The sequence below is a fragment of the Tubulanus polymorphus genome, chromosome 6 (assembly GCF_964204645.1).
Source record: "Tubulanus polymorphus chromosome 6, tnTubPoly1.2, whole genome shotgun sequence".
Classification (NCBI taxonomy): domain Eukaryota; kingdom Metazoa; phylum Nemertea; class Palaeonemertea; order Tubulaniformes; family Tubulanidae; genus Tubulanus; species Tubulanus polymorphus.
In genome coordinates, this window is record NC_134030.1 from 7,934,269 (window position 1) to 7,960,160 (window position 25,892).

The 25,892-nt window shown below is 38.7% G+C and overlaps 2 protein-coding genes across 3 annotated transcripts; both read right to left on the minus strand.

Moving 5' to 3' along the window:
- Positions 1–8,052: 8,052 nt before the first annotated feature.
- Positions 8,053–13,249, minus strand: LOC141906855 (zinc finger protein ZPR1-like). 2 transcript variants are annotated; one of them, XM_074796299.1, is made up of 14 exons: positions 13,169–13,249; positions 12,192–12,291; positions 11,769–11,930; positions 11,350–11,434; positions 11,180–11,250; positions 10,916–11,002; positions 10,790–10,831; positions 10,059–10,139; positions 9,898–9,972; positions 9,759–9,825; positions 9,374–9,645; positions 9,074–9,166; positions 8,931–8,999; positions 8,053–8,328 (listed from the first exon to the last, which is right to left on the minus strand). In XM_074796299.1, exons 1-14 carry the CDS (start codon positions 13,183–13,185, stop codon positions 8,182–8,184), a joined length of 1,368 nt encoding a protein of 455 aa, XP_074652400.1. In that variant the 5' UTR covers positions 13,186–13,249; the 3' UTR covers positions 8,053–8,181. The 2 variants fall into 2 exon arrangements, with proteins under 2 accessions (XP_074652400.1, XP_074652401.1); XM_074796300.1 differs by lacking the exon at positions 13,169–13,249 and adding an exon at positions 12,582–12,674.
- A 1,952-nt stretch (positions 13,250–15,201) lies between these two features.
- On the minus strand, positions 15,202–17,541 carry LOC141907369 (muscle-specific protein 20-like). The gene is made up of 5 exons (XM_074796988.1): positions 17,395–17,541; positions 16,210–16,340; positions 16,027–16,123; positions 15,769–15,906; positions 15,202–15,695 (listed from the first exon to the last, which is right to left on the minus strand). Exons 1-5 carry the CDS (start codon positions 17,455–17,457, stop codon positions 15,630–15,632), a joined length of 495 nt encoding a protein of 164 aa, XP_074653089.1. The 5' UTR covers positions 17,458–17,541; the 3' UTR covers positions 15,202–15,629.
- Positions 17,542–25,892: the final 8,351 nt, after the last annotated feature.

Genomic DNA, 25,892 nt, shown 5'->3' on the forward strand with positions numbered 1-25,892 from the left:
AGCTATATTTCTCTATTACTAGGGCGAATGCTGTGGTATAGATGGATATGGCGATTTCAATAGCGCCACTAAGTGGAATCGAACCTACGAGTACAGCGGCAAGACAGTTACCGCGGTAAGAACGTTGAGCTATTCGAGCTATGAACAAATGTTTGCTGGTTCCTACTGTAAAAGCTGACAAATGCGAATCGAGAAATCCTCGTCGAATGGCAACTGTAATGCCCAGTTGAAAAATTGCTATGTATGACCATGGACGTATAAACTAATCTAGTTTATACGTCCATGGTATGACTGAGAGGAGCGTGAAAAACCCGGAGAAGATCCTAAACGTGTACATTTATATCAATGGGATGTATACAAACCTTCATAAGTAGTTATATTACCTTATTATTTTTCCAAACATAGGTGGCTCCATTTTTATGTTGCAAGTTCAAGCCGGGGACGACTATATTCAATGCAGATCAGAATTCAGCTATCGATATGAAATGCCTGGATGCTCCTGACCCAACAATATCTAACTTTCAAACAGTAAGTTTGCCACAACAACCCCAGACAAAATATATTTAATCGCGTATATACAAATAAGAATCTAAAATCCGAAATGCGGATTAAAACACGTTCGACTGTGGAAAACGTTGCTTCGAAATTTCCGATGAAAAAAAAACAGATGTGAAAACTGCGCTGAATTTGTAAGAATCTATCAATGACTTTTTCTATGTTTATAGGGCTGCTGGGCGAAAATGGAGGGGTTCCTTACTGGCCAGACACCGTATATCATCGCTTTTTTAGTAGTTCTCTTGGTACTGGAGGTAAATCAATTCACTTCAATGCACTATTTAATCTGCACACTGATACGAAAGCCGAAAGCCGGAACTCGAGTCCGCGGCAGCATCTCGTGATGCCACCAGGTTGAAAGAGGATAACTTTTGCATATGTTTCAAAATTCTTTACAGCTCGTCTTGGTGGCTTTTGCTGTCATCGTCGCAAACAAGGCCAATAAATCGTCTGTCAGTCCTGAGAATAACGGAGGTGTAAACAGAGGTCGTAGACATGATGGCCGATCGAATTACGACAATCGAAGAGATGGTCTGCAGTTTTAACAATAGGGAACGAATGTTAATATAACAATGGCCACGGAATCGCTCTATCATTTGCTGCGTGTGGCACTTGCCACAATGAATGTAAACAAGATTACGATTGTCAAAAACTCAGAAACATCGGGTTCGTAGCTGACACTGACAGACCGACGAGTCGTTTTAAATGGTATTGTTTAGTTTTGTTTTTAAACAGGATGTCATGACTTTTCATTTCTTAGTATTACATACATTATCAATTTTAAAATACTCTATTTTGGTAAGAGATAATAAATATGAACTTTGTTGCCCTCGGGATGACTGGGTGTTTCAGTAGATACATTATATGTCTTTGTATTGAATAAGTATCATTTGTCTTCGAATGATTGAAATTCTGACGTAGGTAATTGCAACCAAATAACATTTAAACTGTTCAAGACAGAACGTCGCACGTATGCATCTGACAAAACCCATCAACATCCCTGCGCCGTCATTTTGCTTTTCGGGTTATTCATTAGTACCACAGCTGAAGTCATATCAGAAATAATACTTGTAACTGGGAACGATGCAACTGACTCGAAGTATTTTCATATTGTCTTTCGTGGCAGCATCGGCAACGGGTAAGTCATCTTGATATACGTATGTGCGTTGGCGTGCGTTTAAAAAATGTTAAGTGGAAACTGGATCTGAGAAGATCATATAAAAGCGGGAATTAAGCGGGCCTTATGGTCTAATACTCAAATGAATTAAATTGAGAGTGATTTTCTAATTCGCCATAACAGCGTCTCATGTAACACTATCAACTGAAATCTAATTTTAGTTATGGTGAATTGTATCATGGTCGACAATCGAAATATAAATCTCAAGATGTTGAATAAATCTGGAGACCTGGTGAAGTTGGAACTAGGAAGTGGATTTATCTATGCTAAAAAAGCAAAATTCGTGAATAACGCAGTAGGCGTGATGGAACCCTACTGTTTGGAGGTTTCATGCTATCATTCTAGACATAAAATCGATTGTATCATTTTTGGCGATTGCTGTGGATGGGCACCAAAGGCTACCCCCGCCATGGCGCAACAGCATAGGCTTCTGGAATATCAGATTGCACACGCATCTTTTTTCGCCTGAATACAATCCCTACCACTGTTTACTGGATGATCGATAAGTGCGCAAAATATTTTGATGGTGACAAACACATAAAAGATCAATGTGAAAACAGTACGAAACACTTCTTACAGACTTTCCCTGTTTTCATCCCTGAATGGCTGCCATTCAAAAACATGTTCTGCGCAATATGCCATGGTTTTTTATCCGAACAAGTCGCCATGGTAGAACCATATATATTGTGCGAAGGTGTAAATGGAAAATATGAGGATCTCTACATTGATTACATCATGCAGGATATCCCGTCAAACTGCACAATTGTGTATAAAATTCCAGTTGATTTTGATGGCACCGATCGACCTGTATTACGTAGATGCAGCGAACAATGGGATCATGAGATTATCACCAACCTGTACCCGAAAACATCTCCTACTGGACCTTTATCAATCAATTCATCCAAACCGCAATGCAAATATTGTAAGCAGACTAAAAGACCGGTGATGAGGCTAGAAGATAACAGAGCTGTCTGGTACAAAAATATCCAATGCATCGAATGTATCCACGATGAGTACAGAAACGATGATGAATACTTTTGTCCAATTGATGCGTCATTTCTGGGAAATCGCTACAAAACTGGTCTCAAGATACTTCTCGACATCAATATGGCCGAAGGCTTACGTTTACGACATAAAGATGGGACATTAAGCACTCTTTATTCTATCGATAGTGAATGCAGGGTTGATGAAATGTTTGATTATCAATTATACGCATGCACAAGTAAAAAATGTCTTCAAGGCTACAGGCGATCTGGTGACAGTTGTCATTTGATGTTTGAAAACCATGCTTTTGAAGTAAATGTCGAATTAACGCTTGAAGTTACATTCTCTCGTGATCAGAACAAATTAGCACACGATATCATCAACGATGGAAAACTTTGTACGTACCATGTGGCTTATCAGCCTCTTCAAAAAATTCGTAACGTCAAACCTTTAGCGAGTGGCAGATTCGAAATGATAATCAAGTACAAGAGTTTCAAAAGAGTGAAACGCACGGAAACGATCAATTGGAAATCTGTTGACGAAAGCAAGGAATTTGTCGAATGTGTATACAGAGATATGAATGTCCATTTCATCGAACAGGAATTAACGACAAACGACATGAATGCAGTTTGCACAGAGCCTACCTTAACGCATGTATCGGAATTTGCAATTGACGACGTAAACAAATTTACGGCTAAAATGGTGGTCGATTCAGATGAAATTAGAATAACGATACATAACATAACCATTTACGTAAATCAACGAGTTGTTGTTATTAGTAGAATGTGTAACATGCCCCTGGTCGATTGTGTCAGAGTTAAGGATGACAAGAACTCAACAAGATGCGCTGATACAAAGAATATCCGAGAACGGACACGACCTGAAAGTCGCCTGAGTAGGCTATTTTCAATTCTACTCCAAATCTTTAGTTCTTTTTCGTTAGTATGTTTATGTCTTACGTTACTGGTATTTATTATGTTTGAAGAGATGAGAAATCTACCGGGATTATTGCTGATGAATTTATGCGTGGCTCTACTGGTCTCTTTTCTATTCCAGTTGACAACTACAACAATCGACAACGATACAATATGTGTGTATGTTTCCGCAATGAAGCACTATTTGTGGTTGGTTGTTTTCATTTCAATGAGTTCAATTGCAGCTAATATGGCTCGCACTTTCGCCTTCAGTAGCGTGAATGCGAAATTCAATGAGAAACGTGCGTTCAAAAGATATTTACTGTTTGTTTGGTGTTTACCTCTTTTGATTGTTGCGCCTATGATATATCTTCAAATTTCCGGCTCGCACGCTATCTACGGTAATTTCGGTATTTGTTGGATCAGCAACAGACAATTTATGCTTTACGCGTTCATCTTACCTATCTCACTCTCGATCCTTGTAAATATAATCTTATTTACACTTATCGTTCGAGGTATTCGGGTGTCTATGTCCAAGGGGTCGCAAGTAAGTCACGTAAAAACGCAGCTTGCTGTCGTTGCCCGTATTTCCATAGTTTTAGGTCTCACGTGGATTATTGGATTCGTCGCTATTGCCGTGAACAATTTGATCTTTTGGTTCATATATGATGTCATCAACTCGTTGCAGGGTGTCTTCATTACCGCTGCATTCACTTTCAATAAACGCGTCTTTACCCAATTAAGAGACAAGTTCAATTTGCTGAAAAAACCGTCCACTGGCACGAGAAATACAACCAATACACAAGACCGGCCTTGTTGATGATGTAACTTCATTCATTATACGATAATTATAAATCAGGATCTATGTATGTATATACGTACTTAGCATGGACGACTTTTGTGACATTGCGTGCGTTAGGTACTACCTAGACCTACGGAAGGAAGTATATGTAACTATCTTTTAACGAAATTAAAAAGCTCGACCGGGTTTGTCGAGGAGAACACAAAAGAGAAATAATAATACACGATACAATGAATGTGTCACAAGTATATTTTTTCGATTTTCAATAATGTAAAAAATCGACACGGACAATAGATTTTTCATACGGTAGGCAATTTACATGAATACTTGTATAGATATGTATTGTTTCCCGTTGATTGGAATGATATCTCTTGTGCGCGAAAGTCGAATTGATTTTTGGTTTTACATTCTTCTGGAAACTGTTGCATTTGAGCCAGAAGACAAAGCAATCAGGCGGGCAGTGGTGTTGCATGATGAATATCTCCGTTACGAGGCGCGTAAGCCGACCCTTCTATTCTGGCACGTTACTTTTTAGCTTGTTAAACCTGCCCCCAGAATTGAGGATCACCTCGCTTATTCTGTTGCCAACCATTTTCGCCATTGGATTGTTTGGAAATTGTTCGAGTTTTCTGATCATGACGTCTGAAACTTTCAGGCGATTGTCATTCGCTAGCTATCTGGCGGCTCTTGCAGTGGCGGACATGTCTGTTTCTGTGGCATCGTGCTTAATGCCAGTGGTCAGTTATCTCATGGGTGGGATTGACCTGCTTAGCGCAACCAACTGCCGAATTTACGGATTTCTATTCGCAACGTGTATGTATTGTAGTTCTTGTTTCGTGGTTATCATTTCATTTGAACGTTTGATGTTAGTTTTATTCCCGTTTACATCACGAGTTCTTTGCACTGCCCGTTTCGCTAGGTGTGTTGCGTGCAGTGTATTTCTCGTAAATGCTGCCTTCAACGCCCCGATTGTTATCGTATTCCACGATTTTTCTCCAAGTATCGGATGTTTGTACACGAATAAAGATAGTTTGCAAATCTGGTTAACATTTTCTGTATCTTACCTTTACATTGTACCCATAGTACTAACGTCAGTATTTAATATAATAATCGGATTACAACTTTACCGATCTAGTAAATTTGGCTCAGGAGGCAACAAATCGTCGAGAACGAACCAAACCACTATCATGTTGGTGACGGTTTCGACATTCTTTATCGTCACTGCCCTGCCGTCAGTACTTAGTACGTACATTCCTGCATCGATGGACACGATTCAAAAGATTTACCAATATGTATCAATCGTTGTCAGTTGCAATTATAACTTCAATTTCTATATTTATCTGTTACTCGGTTCGGAGGTGAGGAACACATTCAAGAAAATGATATCTTGTCTCCAATAGAAAATTGACTTCAATTTCATTCAAAGTAAAAACTGAATACAGTACCATTTCCGAGATCTTCAGTCTTAGCACTAGTATCCGTATCCTACCCGAGGTTAGGGAATGCGTGAGATTGTAAACTTGGAATGTACATTCTGCTTCGATTATGAAATCACATGTTCGTTTCTGAAATCCTAAAGATGATATGAATTCGAAAAACTTAAGAGAATTTAGATTTCGCCAAAAGTAACGAGGGAATAATTTAGACTTTTCAGGGACAAATTGGTTACAATCGAAAAGAATCTGAAACACTCCGACTATGTTAGAATAATCACATTTCTTCTCATGTCGAGGAATACGAAATAATCTATTATCATTAAGAAATGGCAGCACTCTTTTAATTTTTTTACATGATTACATTCTCTTTGAAAACTTAGTAGAACGTTTTACATGTGTAATGTATGTCTTTTGTAACATTGCATGCGTCGAATGACTCTGCTTGATTTTTACCAGAACACAATGAGAAATATCAAAAATCGAAATAAATATACTTGTAACATATTCATTGTATCGCGTGTTATTGATGCTTACCACGCATAAAATAATTGTCTATGCCCTAGATAATGAAAACATGAATGCTTCTATAGATGTACAGCCTCAGCTGATTGATGATAATGAAAATGTCGTGTGCGCTGAATTAGCATTGATTTTTTATTTATATTCTTCTGGAAACTGTTGCATTTGAATCAGAAGACAAAGCGATCAGGCGGGCAGTGGTGTTACATGATGAATATCTCCGTTACGAGGCGCGTAAGCCGACCCTTCTATTCTGGCACGTTGCTACTTAGCTTGTTAAACCTACCCCCAGAATTGAGGATCACCTCACTTATTCTGTTGCCAACCATTTTCGCCTTTGGATTGTTTGGAAATTGTTCGAGCTTTCTGATCATGACGTCCGAAAATTTCAGGCGATTGTCATTCGCTAGCTATCTGGCGGCTCTTGCAGTGGCGGATATGTCGATTTCCGTGGGGTCGTGCTTAATGCCAGTAGTCAGTTATCTCATGGGTGGGATTAACCTAATTAGCGCAACCAACTGCCGAATTTACGGATTTCTATTCGCAGCATGCACGTACTGTAGTTCTTCATTCGTGGTTATCATTTCATTTGAACGTTTGATGTTAGTTTTATTCCCGTTTACGTCACGAGTTCTTTGCACTGCCCGTTTTGCCAGGTGTGTCGTGTGCGGTGTTTTTCTTTTAAGTGCTGCCTTAAATGCACCGCTTGTTATCATATTCCACGATTATTCTCCAAGTATCGGATGTTTGTACACGAATCAAGACGTCTATCAAATCTGGTTAACATTTTCTGTATCTTACCTTTACATTGTACCCATAGTACTAACGTCAGTATTTAATATAATAATCGGAGTACAACTTTACCGATCTAGTAAATTTGGCTCAGGAGGCAACAAATCGTCGAGAACGAACCAAACCACTATGATGTTGGTGACGGTTTCGACATTCTTTATCGTCACTGCCCTGCCGTCAGTACTTAGTACGTACATTCCTGCATCGATGGACACGATTCAAAAGATTTATCAATATGTATCAATCGTTGTCAGTTGCAATTATAACTTCAATTTCTATATTTATCTGTTACTCGGTTCGGAGGTGAGGAACACATTCAAGAAAATGATATCTTGTCTCTAATAGAAAATTGACTTCAATTTCATACAAGGTAAAAAATCGAATACTGTATCGTGTCCGTGCTTGCTACTTTGCTACTAGGTCTTAGCACCAGTATTCATGTCCTATCCGAGATCAAGAAACGGATATTCTGTATAACATCCACTTTACTAGTGTATCTGCTCAACATATGGATGTATATCGCTTTGTTATATGAGAATAAATAACTGTCGATTGACGCATACATGTGTTGGGATGAATGTGTTATTTGGTTAACACAAGATTAGCCTGCAAAATTGAGCGACAAATTAACTTTTTTAAAGATACTGTAGACATCCATTCGAAATTCAAACTGAATTGCCAGGGATCACTTGACATTTGAACAAAACTGGGGATGTCCCGAGAAACACTATTTGCGTCGTCCATGAATACACACTGAATTCGAACGTGTTGGTGTCGTGAAATCATTCCCTTCATACTTCATAAAAGTTGCGAATATGAAATGAATAGGACACACATACAAGGGAATATTTCCAAAATAAAATACATGTATCATTTATTATCCACTCATCATAATAACACGATCATCAATCAGCAGTCCTTTCCGGTATGATGTATACTAACACACTGATGAATACACTAACTACAAGCCGCAGAATTGTTTATCCCTAGATTCTACCTCGTTCAACATCGATGTTCACTTTTTCCAACCTCCTCATTGTGATAATTTTCAGTGTTCATATCGTTTAATCCAAGTATATCGTTCTGTTCGTAATTCCGCGTGTATTTCTCCACCTTCATTTCAGGGTCATCTTCGGGCGCATAATAATTCTACAAATAGAAAATAGTGCAATTATCGGTTACAAATAGAAGTCGAAGCCTGTATGTTTAAGTCAGCTACAATTACCATCGGGATCGGGAAAAACATAGTGTTATCACGAACTATCCAAGCATTGTCTATCTTCGGTACATGAATTAAATTAAGTCGATGTTCTCGAACTAGGGGTCAGGGATAACATGCCCAGTTGATGAAATGCTTGAACACGATAGCCTTACTTAAATCCCAAGTGGGCTAAAGATAGGTTAAAACCCTGATTTTGGTTAACAACAATGGCCACTAGTCAGCCATCCCGGGGCCAGTTGCACAGTTGTGACTTAAGTCCAAAAGTGGTCTTAAGACTGTGGTCTTATGTTGTTAGATTGGCTGTAGAACTAAGTTGGTCTTAGATTGGTCGTAAGTCTAAGCCATGACTGAGCAAACAGCCTCTGATTTTTATTGGGCGAGTTTTAATTTGTGCACCAGAAGTATCTAGGATAATTACACATATCAACCAAATATCAAAACAATCCATTGAAGCGTCTCTAAACTTGTGGGTTAAAAACGGGTTATTCATATCCATTAAGGAACTAGAAGATTTATTTTATCAAATTACCTGAATATAACTGTTGCCTGCAGGATCATCTATGATAAAGTGAATACCTAAGCGTTTTCCATCAATAACCTACAAATAAACACGTGAGATATATGAGATAAACCCGTGAAAAAGTAAGATATCATTTTAAAAGTCAATTTTACCTCATCCAGTTGATCGCAGAATTTTTGCAGCTTGCTTTTCTGGGAATTCGATTGGCTGTCACCACTACCGAGGAATGGATTAGTTGCTCTTAACTGAAACATGATATGTAAGCACCCAATGAAAAACAACCACATTTTGAAATTTCAAACAACAAAATTTTGAAGTTTTAAACAGCAAGAAGATTTAGCTAGATTATTCTGCAAGCGCAGATGAAAGGGGAGATAAATTCAAATACTGTTCTATTGAATTTCAGAGTGATTGCATAGCACTTATAAATTCTGAAGATAACAAATTTATACCTGATTTTTCACTGCCTTCAGAAGACCTTCAATCGTTGTAAAACGTCCGCCTAACGTTCCAGAATCAGTTTCGAATTGCAGCTCGGGTATTGAGAAGCTACACGTAGCAGAATTCAACACGTCCCTGCTTAGGTCGGCCACGTCAGTCAGTTTGAGAGTGATTTTCAAGCCGTGCGGCTCAATTCCACCACCACTTTTCACCTCATTGTCACGCAATCCGCAATTATCACAATTCGTCGCCATAATGATCACGTTTTTGAAATGTGGAATATCTGCAAGGCAGAAACGTTTCACCATATGCATATTCAAAAGAACAAATGAAAACGAACATCTTCCGCCAGGGAATAAAATCTTCCTACATACATACATACATACTTGCACATACCTAAAGTTTTCATGTTGACATCGACCACTGCCTGGCACGATGAACAGTTCGACGGAAATGTCATAACCTGTTTATAGAGAAATTTTGAACAGAATGAACTAATCTCATGCATCGAGACATTTTACTGCATGATACATACCTCCTCTGGTACTTCTGTTTTATCATCTGTATTGGTTTTTTGTGTATCACTGACAGCTTTTTCAACATCATCTGCCTACAAGAGACAATAGTTTCATAGGGAATCACCTACATAGGGAGATTAAATGGCCAATTTTGGAGATTGGCATTTGACGCATGTACCTGCATTCCAAGAGATATGTTTTGCACCGAGGTACGTTCATAATGGACAATAGTCAGCGAAGGATCTCGTTGAGGAGCATTTGTATTGCGAGTAAAGGAGAAATGGGTCACACTTCATCGGTATCAGAATTATTGTTCTAGATCAGGGAATCCATAATTCCATGATATTCCCAGACCCTTGGCCAAAAATTCCCTAATTAAAATCCTTTGCGTCATCTTTGTAATCTACGTGAGCCTAACATTCATCCACATGATATTTTGCTGCTGGTATGTATGTAGATAACTCAGAGGAACAGAACTGATTTTCCCAATAATTATAAACATCCATTTTTATTCAACATTGTTAATAAGTAATTGAAGTAGTAAATAGTAGTTAATAAGAAGTTGAAGTATAATTAAGATGATCATGATTGTTTTACCCAAAAGCCTATTTTAAACGTATTAATGGCTAGTTATTAGGACATGAATCAGTTGTTGCAGTAATTGACAACATCTTCCAATATGACATTAGACCTTTACACCATAACAATAAGCATGTAGTGTAAAATCATCCAGATCTTCAAGAAAACATAAATACAGAATTCCCTGACTTGTAAGAACCCTATGGTAAAGTTATACAACTTTTTTCCAAATCGATCAAATTTGTACATTTGACACTTCATTACCTGCATTTTTAACTATGAAAAGAAAAAAATCATGCATTATTTAGATTTCTCAGTTTCTAAAGGATATGGATTTTCTATATGACTGTTTCCACTAGGATCATTCGCTATCTGAAAATCAAAGATTTAAGTGAATAATTTTTGGAAAACAACCAGACGCATTTGATAAGGAAATAATCTGGAGTCGTGGCGTACCAGAGTAAACACGTTTTCGAGTTTTTGATAGGATTTGACTTTGCCGATAAAATTATCAATCTTCTCAGCAGCCTCGGCATCCACTGCCTATTCAGTAAAAAAAAATACGAGGTAACAATGCAGGTCAACAGACCCTATTCGGTGCTAGGATGAAAAGTACTGCTGATTTTTAGTAAAAATACTGATAGTTTTGTCCATGGAACATCACCCCAGTTGAGATTAAATTGGGCCCTCCATTCAATAGTTTACATACAATCAACATACTTTTCGAACAGGTTGATGGAATGCCAGCTCATCGCATGTTTTCTGAAGGACACCTTCAATTGTTGTCAAAGCTGAAAAACGAAATATGGAAGGTTTGTAATGTTTTAAAGGCACACCAACATTCTGAAAAATAAGTTAGATTGTCGCTCATTTCTCTTAATGGAGCTTACCTCCTTTTGATGGGGGTATAACCAATTCGAGCTCAGGGATTTCTAAAGAACAAGATCCAGTAATGACCATCTGGCGATCTAAGTCCTAGAAAACAAAAAGAAATACTTTCAATGACTGTCTATCCCTCTTATTATAACCCAAACTGAGTAGTTAAGCTATCAGTCATTTAGATTTGTTTTGGTCGCATCAATCAAGGTTCGATTCATGGTGGTGGCAGGTGGAAGGTTGTCTGGCCACGAAAAAACCACGAACCTGCTAAAAAATGCTCTGACTGGCACTCAGTAGATTGGAAGGATGAAAAAAAATTATCCTATTCATTACTTATCCTACCCTTAATCCTTAACCTACCCCAGTTATTGTCAACTATTGTTCATTGCCAGGATTTATTCTATTCAACGTTAAGGCCATGTTTACCTACCTGTTTCTGTGTCACTTTGAGAGTTATCTCAACACCTTTCTCCTGAATCGTAGTCGCTGGTATCAGTTCTGTGTTCGTGTAATTGCACTCTTCACATTTGAATGAGGAAACGATAACATCACGGAAAAATGGAATTCGTGTAAGCAACATGCGAGTGATTCCCTGAAATACAGTACAAGTCTAGTCAAATCCAGATCAATTTAACCTACATTCTGATATAATCCAAATGATCTTAATAGTACAATAATAGATATGAGTACATTAATGTAAGTAAGATATGATGTATGATCTACATTTCTCATAGACTGGTTTAATTTCATTGACCTCTAATGATGCAGATTGGAACTGGTGTTAAGGCCTAAATGTTTCTATTACTGATTACAAACTCAACCTATCAAACATTTACCACAATGAAGAACTTACTTGTTCATGACAGTTCATGCAAAGACTTTCAATCTCAGAAATTTCCGGATCATCCGCAGAAAGATCTCTCAAAACTGGCGTCGAGTATTCCATCTTCTTACTGAAATAAGAACAACGTTATTTTAGAATCGCCAAGCTGATTGGGAGGTTGGGCCTTTAAATAAAAATTCATAGCTCAAATTTTTTCTCCAAGCCTAACACATTGGACAACAGTCTATAGCCAATGGGCAATGTTCCCATACAACATCCAAGCATAAGCAAGCAGCTTCTTCAATCAAGGGGGAAGGGCCAAAGTGCACAAAAGGAGCATTTTCGCAATGCCGGAAGCTTTGCAAAGTTTTAGAACGTAAGCAGGTGTTGGGCGATTCGACTTTATTCAAGGAAAAAAACCTTTAAAGAGCTTATAAACAGCGGATTTATAGAACTGTCATCATTGGCACCGCGCTGTGTGAATAATCGACCGGAGTACCATCTCTCGGCAAATCTCACCTCAAACTCGCTTGCCGGTTTTGGAGAGGTGCCACTAATATAAATAAATTGAATTGATTTGATCAAAAAGGTCGCGTGCCAGTGCGAGTTTCGAACGAATCAATTCAATTTTAATGTATTCTCGTCGCTAAAAATTCAACGAACGTGACCGAAGGAGAGTAAACAAATAATTCAACACATGGTTATATTCAACTATAAAAGTGTAGAACCACAACGGAACGAGTGACGGACCAAACGAGAAATTGAAAAATTTTTTTGAGAAGCAGCACGGCTTCGCCGGTACAATGAAGAATTCACTGAGTGCGGGGCCGCAAAAGCGTATGGCGACAGCCCAAATTCATTACGCCTAGCATTATGAATTGACTTTAAAAAGATCATCATTTGAAAGGCTTCGAAAAAACAACGATTCTTGACGAGGTCGGCGCAAAGAGTAAGCCAGGCCGCCAATGAGAACTCAGTCGAATTTATTCACTATTGCCGTAACTTACCTTGTCGTGATATGCATGTTGTATTTTTTCGTGTTTTAATCGCAGTAAATTCAGAAAGACTGAGACCTGCTGAAATCTCGCTCAAATCCAAACAAATGCTTGTAGAAAGGGTATTGTGGCGTTTAGCCTTAGCCGGTATCCGCCTAGACTGGTCATGATATGGACCAATGCGTCAAACGTCTTTGACTGCCTAAGTGCGGTGAACCAATCCTACCACAATATAATGTAATATGGCTACGATATTTTAATTAACACATATTTTTACAATATGCCCGTACTATCTGGTGATATAAAAGGCAAGGCATTGAAAGTTTTTTAGTGAAGATGTCATCGGAAATTTCAATTTTGAGCGGGATTTATTTATGATTATTTGAACATGTTTCGAAAATTTTTTGAAAATGGCTCATAGAATTGAGTTGAAACGTTAAGCTACCAGATAGTTTTTCTTTTTATTGTGGGTTTTTGTCTACTATGTTTCGATTTCTTGAAATGCAATCTAACTTTGACCTTTATAAACGCAACAGTCAACCTGGGATTACAGTACGCGCGTTTCTCTTGTGACTTTTAGGTGGGCAGTTGTGATTAACAAATAAGACTTCAGTCGTAAATGTAAACGTTACGACTCAAATGTCAAAATAAACATCGATTTAATCCGCAAAAAGAATTATACGCAGTCAATCAAATAATGTACGCTAATTCTTTTTCTGAATAAAGTTTACAAACTTGACGGCGATCAAAGGACCGTTTAAAACGTTTCATACGAGGGAAATTCTGGAAATCTTAAAACGCTTCAAAAGCTGAAGAACCTTTCGAATCAAGAGATCTACTCGTCGAAACGTTCGCTCGATTGTTACTTCGTTAATCTAGAATTTAATTCTCGATAGAAATGATGAACCTCGCTAACTCGGCGAATGGCTGCGGTCGTCTTTGACAAGCGAATTATCAAACGAAAAGACTGCGCGATACGTAACTATAAAGTCGATAACGATAAAAAAATGTTACATCACAGTGCTTCTCAAATCAACTCAATTTTCCGCTTCAATCTTACAGTTCATCGTCGCTAATCGTCAATGTGATATCAGGCATGATAGATTCAAAGTTCAAAGTTTATTTGCTCAATATTTTACAAAAAAATTGAGCACAGGCAATATTCTATCATAGAATACGTACATATTACAAGGTGGAAAACAAGTAGTTTCGCGGGAGTTTATGTAGCCACATAAATTGATATAGATGTGATACAATCACGTTTAAAAGAAATGCGTATACATGTATTTCCTTATCAAGAGGGAAAAAGAAATGAGAGGAGTAAAGAGGAATAACATGCAATGTCAGCCTAGCCCGTGACGAATTCGGAGGGGGGGAGGGTAGTATCACAGCTGTGGCAGTTGCCAAAGCAACAACGTGAGTTTCTAAATTCGATAGTTTTTTTTTACCGTTTCATTTTGCATCAAACCACGGAATGACAGCAGCCGTTAGTGGAAGACAAGACTTATCTGTGTAGTTTGGTTGTTTCTTTTCGTAAAATGACGTAACTGCGTTGAAGCGAATGCTGTAGCAACTAATCATAGTAAGTATCAGTATTTTCAATCAAAATTTCGAGTAACACTCCGATCACACGATGAGCTATTCTTCAACCTTTTCCGAAAATTAGAAGAATGCAGTTCTGGATGAATTAGTAATGTTGTTTTCCTGACAAGAAACATGAATTCTCGTCGTGGACAGTGCCTCGCTTCGTTACACTACGTCAACGACCGGGGGATGTGTTCAATTACCATAAACCATTATCAAGTTCATGCTAAAAATTTCCGCAACTACCACAACTTCGTATAATGCATGATTCACGAATTCAAACGCTACGTTAGCCACGAACCGCAGCGTATTAAAAAATGAAATACACATTTTGTTATCACGAGTGAATCGCGAATCCATTATCCCGAGGCGCTCTCCAACCGCAAAACGGTTACAAAACATACTCACTCAACATCATTCCCCTCAGGTGGTGGAGCAAATATGACAAGAAAACCAATTCGTTTTAGCTTACGTTTTCTTTTTTTATTTCTTAATACTGTTCAAAATAAGCTTAGAATTCGGCGCTCAAGCTTAAAGCACGTAGAAATACACCATAAATCGTAAGCATTCCTGTCTACATTAATTTTTTAACGATAAATATTCTAGCTCAGAAAAATAAATCAATTCGTATAGATTTAAAATATTACTATTAAACTAAACAATGGCATTGAATTACCTGATATAAAAGCGCAAAAATGTGACTTCGCTTAATTTTCAACGTATCATGGCTCGGATATAGCTTTGCTTATAAAATAAATGATATGCATTGTGATAAGAAATTAATAGCTATTGTTCAAATGTCTACACCCAACTCGACTTGCAAATGGGCGTTCAAATGATAATGGATTTATAATGTAAAAATGAAATCTTAGTTCTTCCCCTTTATGATCTACTGTTTGTAGTTCTCAGTCGGAGCTGGGCCAATCGTCATCCCATTGAAACCGTTTCGTTGGCACTGTAGAAAACAAATAAAATGAGTTAGACGTAGGTAATAGATGAGAAAAATTGATCGTTCATACTGAGTTTACCTCTGAACCTAACTGAAGAAGAGAATTCATTACTTGGGCCATATTACGCCCGTCGTATAAATCCACAGTTTGGAACAAACCAGTTTTTGGAACGCCATAATATTCGATGGCCTTGAGAAAGTTGTTGATGTTTTCCATCTAAGAAAGAATGATAAAAATCAATCATTGGGATTTACTAAGGTCTACTTGATTTATGGGGCAGCATTTCGGTGAAATGTTTTCTAGTTATGAAAATCTCACTTTTGGAAAGAAACTGACCTTTTTGAAGGGCGCCTCCGACTCGTTGACTTTGATGTTGAATTTAGCCGCCTGTGGTGATAAGTTTGGTGTACCTTCGTATATACGTTTAATCAGTCTGTAGATACAAACAGAAACAAATCGTTAGATTACATTTTTTCTATAAAGTTATATTCATTCTTTTGCCTATACTAGAAAACGTACTTGACTAAGATCTGGCCGTTTTGAAGTTGGTTTTTCACCTCCGCCATTCCGGGTTGCAACTCAACACCAATGAGCTCTTTGATCCATGCAATTATCGACTTCTCGTGTTCAGGGTCGTATTTAGAAGCCATCTAGAATTATGAGGTGGAAAATGTTTAGCCTTTGCGTTTTTGGTGCCGAGGATTTTCATGTATTTATAAAAACGAGTGAAACACATTCAAATGCACATTTTTGAATATGAATGGTTATTCATCATTGACACATGCTACATCTAACGTTGGAAGGAGAGAATAAAAAGTAATTTTCGTTTTTAGGGTCTTGAGAGAAATGTTCTGTGTTCCATAGAATGTACTAGTAAAGGTCAGTCGCTCGCGGTAGTATCTCGTTATGGCTCAATGCACTCACAGCTAAAGCTCGCAGACGAGACTGGCTTTGTGAGACAAAAATCAGAGCATTGTTTACCATATTCTCCGTTCTCCGGACGTTAGAGTAGCATAAACCATTAGTAATGGACAATTAGACTCGGTGGCTCTCGAGAACCCTTGCCATACCGTAAGGGCCATTTGCGGCGGCCAATGTCAAGGCCGACGATAAATAACTACCCATTACAGAAAGCAGCCTGCTTAATAAAATACACCGCTTGTGGTAACTACTATTTATAGATAACGAACGTCGTTAAAAAAATTGCGTGTGAATCGTTTCCATACACGAATGAAGCTAAGTTGTTGATTGCGAGGTATTTGAATCGGTTTAAACATCCATGGACGTTGTTTCAACATGTGGAATGTTCACGCGCGTCCAGTGTGATTTTCGCTGGCAGCTGAACTCAGTCGATACCATCACGCATTGCACGGATTTGGGATCCGTCAGCTGCTCTGAGTTCGACACACATTTCAATTATTTTGTCGAAGAATTCGTGCTTTATTAGATAAGACGTGATTTGAAAGAACACTCAATTACCCGGTGCTTTTCTTCACCTAAAACACGAACAAGTTTCTACGTATGTCCCGTAATGAGCATGTTGGCACGTATTCGTTATGCATGTAATTATGTTTATGTGAAACAGAATTAACTTTCGAATTTCGTTTTATCGACATCAGTTCTAATGATCATTTCCAATTACTTTGTAAATAATTACACATTTATCATTAAAAGACGAAAATGAAAATCAGACTAAACACTTACCCGACCATGTAAGGCATGGTCCATGCCAAAGTTGACCGTAGAGGTACGTGCCGTCGGGTCCATATTTATTTATTGAATATATGCAATCGTTTTTTAGACGAAAATGGCATCGGCGCCTTTGCAAAGTAAGTCCAAACGGTGGAGATCCGAAACCTCGAATGTCGAGAGGTAGAGCGATGCTTTAGTTTATTTTTAGCTCGTTATGTTTGCTATGTGTTGTGATGAGGCGTTGGCGTATATAAAATGCTGACTTACCAGTCCCTGTAAAGCTTGGTCCATGCCAAAATTGGCCGTCGCCGTGCGTTTCGGGTCGGTCATGTTGTTCAAAAATATGCGCGTCGATGCGACGACAAAACGACGATGAGACTGTGGGTTTATCTTCGCGAAATGAAACTAATGACGTTCTATTCTAAAGATCTATTTTAGCTGAATTGTGTGGGTTGGTTTGATAAGTGTTCATCTACTTGATAGACGTTTAAGATCGACGCTTTTTTGATATGAACCAGACACGAAGTAAGAGGCTGTGAATGCGGCGCTTACAAGTATCTAAACTACGCATTTTCTAGCTTGACCTCTAGGACCCGTTTAAATATATGTATTCTACGATCAACTAGCACTTTTGATAATAGTTATCACCATAAGATATAGTGTGCAAATAGCGAAAAGAAATAGAACTAATCTACATCCTGGAATACCCTTCGGGAACATGCAAGTATCAATATTTTGTTTGTGCGTCGATGTTGCGGAAATTACCGTATGAATTCCGATACATACAGACTACCGTTTTGTAAACCGGGGTTTTGTATATACTCGAGCAAAAAACCAACGATTTCACGCATAATAAAAAAGATGTGGACGCCAAGCTCACGAATTGTAGCCCCGCCTAACGTGGATCTTTTTTCGAGATATCGAAAATGCAATGGACGCTTTTTTCTGGTGCTAGCCATGCATCATTATTGCGAAATTCATATTCAGGTTTTGTGGAGCGAAGCAAGCACCTCGATTTGTTAAGTCAGTCTCACTGCTTTTGGTACCTTAGTAAAAAAGCTATGTTTACAAAAGCTCGCTGTTCAAGGTGTATTTTGTTCTCGCCTTATCTTCTTTCTCAATCTACATGCCTTGTTTCATCGTTTATCCGCGATGTGTGTATCTATCTTAGTCTGAGAATGAAGTTGTAACAATATTTTAGGGTTTGTCGGTACAAGAAAATAGCCGCCACATTCATTGTATGCGGACATTGACCTGAAAATTGTTAAACATATTAATTTGATGCAAACAAATTATCATTAACTTTTTTTGGAACGATTTTTCAAACTTTGTTTTCTTTTTAAGCCCGGCTTATCTTTCATAATTTTTGCATTCGTTTTTGAGTAGCTTCAGACGTGTTTTTTGTCTTGAGTGTAGGTTTGGGAATTTTATTTATCGAATGTTTGAAAAGTCCAGTGAATCACAAATAACAGCAAACTATCACCTGAGACTTAGTGGTCAGTGTAGAAGCAAATGAATCTAAGATTTAATCACCAGTAAAAGCAGGTGAATCGCTAGGTGGTAGTAGATCGGAGTTGTATCCTCTTCGTACATAAATCCCAGTGGGTTATCGCCGCAATGGGTGTTCTCAGCAAGTTCCCCGCTCAACCCTCGCCGGGATATCGGCAAGAAAACATTCCACGTTTCCATTCCTTATAGGCGTTAAATGTCTGCAACCACTAGCCAGAGTTATATTTAGACTCGTTCCTGACTGTTTGAAAAGTAAAAAAAAAATGAATCGCTTGCTTCGTGTTTTCCTTTTCGCTGTTGTTACAGTGTAGATCACTGCAATTTCTGTTAGTTAGAAGTAGACATTATCATTGTTTGCTATTGCGGTAACTGAGAAAATTAGAAATGGTGCGAAATCGCCGATTATTACCTTTGCAGTCAAGTTAAATTGCAATAAATTGCGTTTTGATTCTTTTAACTTATCAAACATTGTCGCGATACGCGCAGTTTGAAATAACACCGATAGAACGAATGACATTTTGATTAATGCGCAAACGCGATCACGATCTGCTTTTGCTCGGCGACACAGTCGACGGTTTACGATGACTAAGTCGGCCAGTTTGTTGTTAACGTGGCTACATGGTTCAGCGGTCTCAAATGTTCCTTAATAAGTACATATTTTTGAAAAATGATGGATATAATCATCGTTCTTCCACTGATATACATGACGTATTCGGTACGTAATTCGATAAAGATAGAAAAAAATATAGAATCCGAAATGTGCCTTGAAAATGTATTAGTTGAACACTACAACTCGAGATTTTAACCATATCCAACTTTAAGAATTTTTCGCTGATCTATTCGCATATTCCATCTACCGACAAAACCGTGCGTTAGCATTAATGATATAATCTCGTCGACATGATCGATCTAGGTATCAAAAAGGCATTAAGAATTCATTAGGAATTATTAAGTTATTTGACGGGGAGTGCCCTAGAAGCGCGGGCACCTTCGCACCCGACCGGTGTAATAGAGAAAAATGCATACATTCCACCGATCCGATTACGAAGTTTCATCGAATTCAATCGAGACACGAGAACTCGCTGTGAGGCATCAATATTTTAATACGGTTAGTTATATCAGGAAATAGCTTATCCCAGGGCCATCGCGTCTTAAATCAACAACTGTAGAGTAAATGACAGAGATTTTATATTATTCCGTACACAACACATACGTTACGGACAAGCAGATTCAGGGGACGTATGTGTATGTATGTATGTAGGTATGTTTACGTACAATACTTGAAAGGCAATTTTCGCCCTGTCACAAACACACAGGCAAATCTTACATGTCACTATCGTACATATAGTAGCAGTGTCTGGTAAAAGGATTACCAGGGGTGGGCCCAGGATTTCTCGAAGAAATGAAGGATTTAACGATATACATGTTTATCTCTTTATCTCTGTTTATTTCGTTCTACCTAGCTGAAAGGACATGTCAAAAGATCATCATTGATCCGATGCATAACATTTCTGAGTCGATATTTTGCTCCCCACGATGACATATTTTTCAACTAAACCTATTTGAACTTCAGATTGGAATTTAGCCAGTAACCAGTGGAATCGGGCAGAATACATCTTCGCCCGTCATTCGAACTCACCGTTCCCCGAAGCAATGACCTCGCGACTCACTAGAGTCGTTACCAGACGACCGAATCACATCGATTGTAACAAACGACATTAGGCTTCCGTTTCCGGTTAAATGGACCAATCAGCACACACTTTAGTGGACTAGAAAGTATTTTCGCAACTTGACAAAATTTTTTTGCATCTTATATGACGTCATGTGCAGGGGCTGTTGGAAGCGAGTTCGGGAGCGATACTGGACCCATGGCAAGTGAGGATGGGCAGAATAGGGTAATCTGAAATAGCCATCCCTTCATTATGTATCTGATGAATGATTTGTATACGTTTTATTACAATTTTTCAGAAAAATAAAGTTATCTATATCTATCTCTACCTCCCTTCCCTTATGTGTGAGCCTGACTACGATTAGAAAAAAAAACACTGTATGTCTATACGAAGCAACAAATTATTGACGATAATGATGAATGCATCCGACCAGACGTTATACTCGTTCGGCGCGATTGGATTACACTTTTTACATCAGTTCTACACACAGATAATGACTAACGTCGCGAGGCAAATCTATCTTAAAGCGCGCCAAGACGCTTGGTCGACAATGGGATGATGATGTGTCGTGTCGTTTAATGACTGTTTACTTTCGTGAAGGACGTGATTAGTCAACAAATTGTTCAGATTGACGCCTGCGAATATAATTGATTGCAGATTCATCTTTATATCGGAACGCTTAACGTCAGTACATTGGCTGTATCTGCGAGAACCAGATATTCAGTAACCAAATGAAATTCAATTTAACGGTTTTCGGTACGCGACATTCTTAACGGGGTGTGTATAGGAACTATGTGGCTTCCACCGCTGTAAAATTCAAAACGACAGGGCGGATGAATTCGGTATTCAATGTCAAACAATGACGGTGAATGAGTCGGGTTCCCTATAACGGCACTGAAAAGCTCAATCCACTCGGAAGAGCTTTTAGGCGTGTGAGATTATGAAAACGAATGCGCACCAAAGCCATAGCATAAGTCGCTTTTGCATTGGCAGCAGAGGAGGCTTTCCGATATAAGCTCCTAGATTAAAACGAAAAGTTCGAGTTCCGTGAAAGGATTACATTTAAAGATGTCGTATCCGTCCATCTTTGAAAGTCTTGATTACCATGGCCTCGTACGATCCGCAAGTCTAAACGCCCGGTGATGATCTTCCCCACGCAGTCTCAGAATAAAAATCGTGACATCCAATTAAGAATTGAAAAATCTTCTTTTTAGGAAATCATCTTTTAGAATATTAATTCCAAGAAGCGAATAACGCTTAAAGGTTTCTTATTTATATCGATATCAGGGAGTGAACACGGGCTGAACTGTGTTAGTCCTTTTCATCGATTTCAGTCCAGTTCTAACACATTATTTGCTATCAATAAAGTAAATGTGACAACTTCCATAAAAACAGAATTGCCTCCCATCATAAATTTAGTCGACCCTCTTGTGAAAATTAGAAAATACTTTATTGAAAAACAGCATGAAAATATTCTAAATAATTTATTAAGTGCAAATCACTTGGTGCAAACTACATTCTATGGCAAGTAGTGTTGTCAAATATCCAATAATATTGCGAGACCGAGAGCGTCAGAATTCTGTTGATTTCAAATAATGGCACGTCGATATTTAAGGCCGGCGTGTATACACCATCATGGTTTCCGAACGCGGACGAAATGGAAAATGTGCGGTGTCCCCGAAGAATGGACATAAACCTACTTGAAACAAGAACCCAGGTGCGCTTGTCAGATGTAAGAAATAAAATTTCACGAAAGATAATGAAAATGACCGAACGAAATTGTATTTTCGTGTCCGCACGATTTGCGCTCTTGAGAGCGATCTAGCATTAGCTTTCCTGCACTCTCGTCAGTACACGCGTTTATCGTATGAAGAACTTAAGACTCGTCGAGGTAAAGAGACGACGAACCTAGCGCGATTCTTGGTGTTGAGTCGTCTTGCTCTTGTCGTTTGTGTGGATCGGTTACATCTAACCGGCAAGAAAAATTAAGGAATATTCCCTTTGAAAATATGTGGAAAGATAAGGAATATGAATCCGTATGATTTTTGTTTTTGTCTTATAAATGGGGATGCAGGAATTTGACATTTGAACAAATTAAAAGGAAAAATAAGAGAATTTCCCATTCCCATATTTGCATAGTATATAATGATGAATGTAGCGCAATAGTCTGATACGTGAAATAGAATGTTCCAATGTTGCAGCACTATAAAATTCGAGACACGCCTTCGTGAAAGCATTTAGTCAACGCAGAGATGAACAAGACTAAGCAATTGGAATCGTCACACGGCAACACGATAACGAATCGATGCACTTCGATTTATTCCCATGTTGATGGGTCACCGTCTCCAGGGTCGCAAGGTCGCCGCGCCCGGAAGTACGGTCACGTTACAAAGTCTACCGCGGATACATCAATGCACTCTGACAATCAAGTCAACAAAATCGATGGAAACCTTAACATTTCAACTTCTGAAAGACCCCGCATCTGCGCGGCAATTCACTAATCAAAAGATTTCAGAAGGAATTTACCCGATAATTTTAGTGCTTCCAATGCACGTGAGTAGTAGCCCCATTGCGAGTTGACATAATTCATCGAGAGCCGATTCATAGCTGTCGGATCTTTTGCGGCGATTTTTCACGACGACTCGGAGACTCGGTTTTATGTCCGGAAAAGAAAGTCGAAATTGTCTTGTAACGCGTAATAAAATATGGAAAGATGGATATCTGCGTAAAATAATAGAATATGACGTCTGCGACTTGTCAAGCTAATGAAGATCTATCGTGATTTTGCTGATTATATTGAATTAGTTTGACCAAGGGTAATCCAATGGCTTCGAGCATTGATCATACTACAAATAATTCAATTTCGGATCATACAAATTGCGCTACGCTCGTTCACCGCCCCATGTTCTATGGAGATAATTAGTGCAGCCGATACGAATGTATATGTTAAACAGAATATCTGAACGGAAATATCATTACCGCTGATTTTGTTTATTGTTCGACAGACTCGGTGAAATTCGACCGTTGATTTGACATCCTTGAGAATTTCTTGATCATACAGGCCCATCTATTTCTCGACTTGTCTTTGTTAAGAGTTTATATGGCAATTAAGACGAATATATTTACGAGTACGATGGCAAAACTATTGATATCAAAATCAGAAGAACAGCTTGTAGCTTGTAGTTCACGCAGGATTACGCAATGTAATGAGTAGCAGGAGACGTCACGGTGGTGGGAGATGTGCAAAATCCCGTCCGAAGAAGAAGTTTCCCATTTTCTGAATTCCTCAATGATATCAGAAAAAGAACCAAGTCCGCGCAATTTGAAATTAACCGATATTTACATTATGTCTGTCGTCTATGCAACACTTTATTACGGACGTCGTCTCATAGCGTGTCTCCTTTCAATTTCTACCGGTCTCCGTTTCAGCAACTTGAATACCCTGTAAATATTAATTTGTCACTCCGGAAAAATGTAATAATAATTTGATATAGCGAACGTTATTTATTGAAAAGTTTACCGCGCTGTTGCAAACAGACGCGAGTAAACACGTTCGTACGGCGGCCGGGCCAGACAAAAATTTCGATTCATTCAAAATCAACTATACGATGGCGGCTGTGAGCTAACAGCAAATATAATAAATTTCCGATCAATTGTCACTACGTTGATGAATCAGCGCAGGGAATTCCTCGTCTGTTCAATATTACCCTCGTCAATTATATTGCAAAATTCGCAATACTCCCAGCCTCGTCTGTCGTCGGTGTACTGAATCGCTCGTGGTACCGCCACCGCGGCCTGGTTCGTTTCACACGCGCCGAGAGTTTCTCATCGACACGTCGCTCGCTCAATAACCTTTTATCCGGCGATGATAACGACGATTTCTGATCTCTTATTTTTTCTTTCAATCAAAAAAAGGCTCAATCAGAATTCCACCCGAAACACTCTCAATATCGCCGGCGTCACTTGCGCGAGTTATAGTGTGCATGCACGAATCCCGTAAAAAGAAAACCTACACTACACGGTAAATTATAAGCATTACGCGCCATTCACGTTCCATCCGATTACTTGAGATAAAAAAAACCATTTGGACTTAGTTTAATACTGACTGGCTCATTATCAGCCCGGTCACGATATGATTGATTAATTACCAACTTGTTATAAGTAAGGTTTCCTCCGGTAAGACGAGCAAGAATAAATTGTCCATCGCCGCATAGCTCGGCAATCAATTTGCTTTACGTTGATTTTGTTCTGCTTCGTTAAGATTGCATTTCTTCAAAAAGAATTCTTATGAATATCAAAGATATCTCATAAGATACCACCGTTTAACTGCGAATAATAATAAATATACGAACAATAATACACTTTGATATCGTTTTTGTTTATTCTTAATTGTGAAGAATTCTTAATTGTGAAGAAAAAAACCGATTGTGTTGTGGAAACAATCGATGCTTTCCCGAAACACGACCTTGAACTTTATAATGACAACGTGACAAAACCGCGCTTAATAATTCAATAATTCTTTTTTTTCTATTCGTCGCCGTTAACGGCAGTCTCTCCCACACTCGTTGTTTGTTGTTCGCCCGTACATTCCTAGTATATTTCGTCGGTGTGGTGTATTTTTTTTCAATGAATCGCTATCTGATTTTCGCGGGCAGAACATTTTTCACCAGGCAGTATATGCGCAATGTTTGATACATCAGAAGAAATGTTATCATGTTGTTTGTATTGATAATGCCCCGACGCGAGTATCATAATAATTCGACAATCGACTTTCGTCGTTAATAATGCTTAAATTGAACATTTAGCCGGTGAGAAATATAAGACGCATTTTATCGCCTGGAGCAGGATGGCATAAAATCAAAGTTCGCGACTACGCGTTTCACGATGACGTTATGAAGCATTGTCGCTTTTGTACTTAAATAAGAAGTTGAATTGTCGACAGAAGTTGTAAATAAGGGTCTAATGACGGAAAATTCGACCCCGTAAACGGTTTCGGCTAATTATCGCGCGGGTCTGCCCCGTCGAGAAATGTGCAATTAATGCCCGTTTCGTTGTTACAAGATCGACGTAACTGGATTCATAAGAATCACTTGAGAAGGAGGTCGGCATATCTATCCGGCATACAACATGCGCACAAACACTCTCAGCCACCGCCGCCAACGACAACGACGACGCTGCTGCAGACGAGATGAGAGAGTTACATCCACCAATCCATTGCTGCTGTGTCATTGATTGAGTCTCGCATCCACCGAAGAGGAGAGTGAAGACACGCGACTGGGAAGTCATCGGCAACACACAGTATTTGTAGCGGTTACCACGCCACTACGCCGG

What these genes read in the sequence shown, in the direction of transcription:
- LOC141906855 (XM_074796299.1), bottom strand. An exon ending in TCAAAGTGACACAGAAACAG is followed by an intron (nt 11,435 to 11,768) that starts GTAGGTAAACAT and finishes TTTGTTTTCTAG; the next exon opens with GACTTAGATCGCCAGATGGT. An exon ending in TCTGCGATCAACTGGATGAG is followed by an intron (nt 9,000 to 9,073) that starts GTAAAATTGACT and finishes GTTTATTTGTAG; the next exon opens with GTTATTGATGGAAAACGCTT.
- LOC141907369 (XM_074796988.1), bottom strand. Translation starts at nt 17,457, where the DNA reads ATGGACCCGACGGCACGTACCTCTACGGTCAACTTTGGCATGGACCAT. An exon ending in CGGAGGCGCCCTTCAAAAAG is followed by an intron (nt 15,907 to 16,026) that starts GTCAGTTTCTTT and finishes ATTCTTTCTTAG; the next exon opens with ATGGAAAACATCAACAACTT. An exon ending in TTCTTCAGTTAGGTTCAGAG is followed by an intron (nt 15,696 to 15,768) that starts GTAAACTCAGTA and finishes TGTTTTCTACAG; the next exon opens with TGCCAACGAAACGGTTTCAA.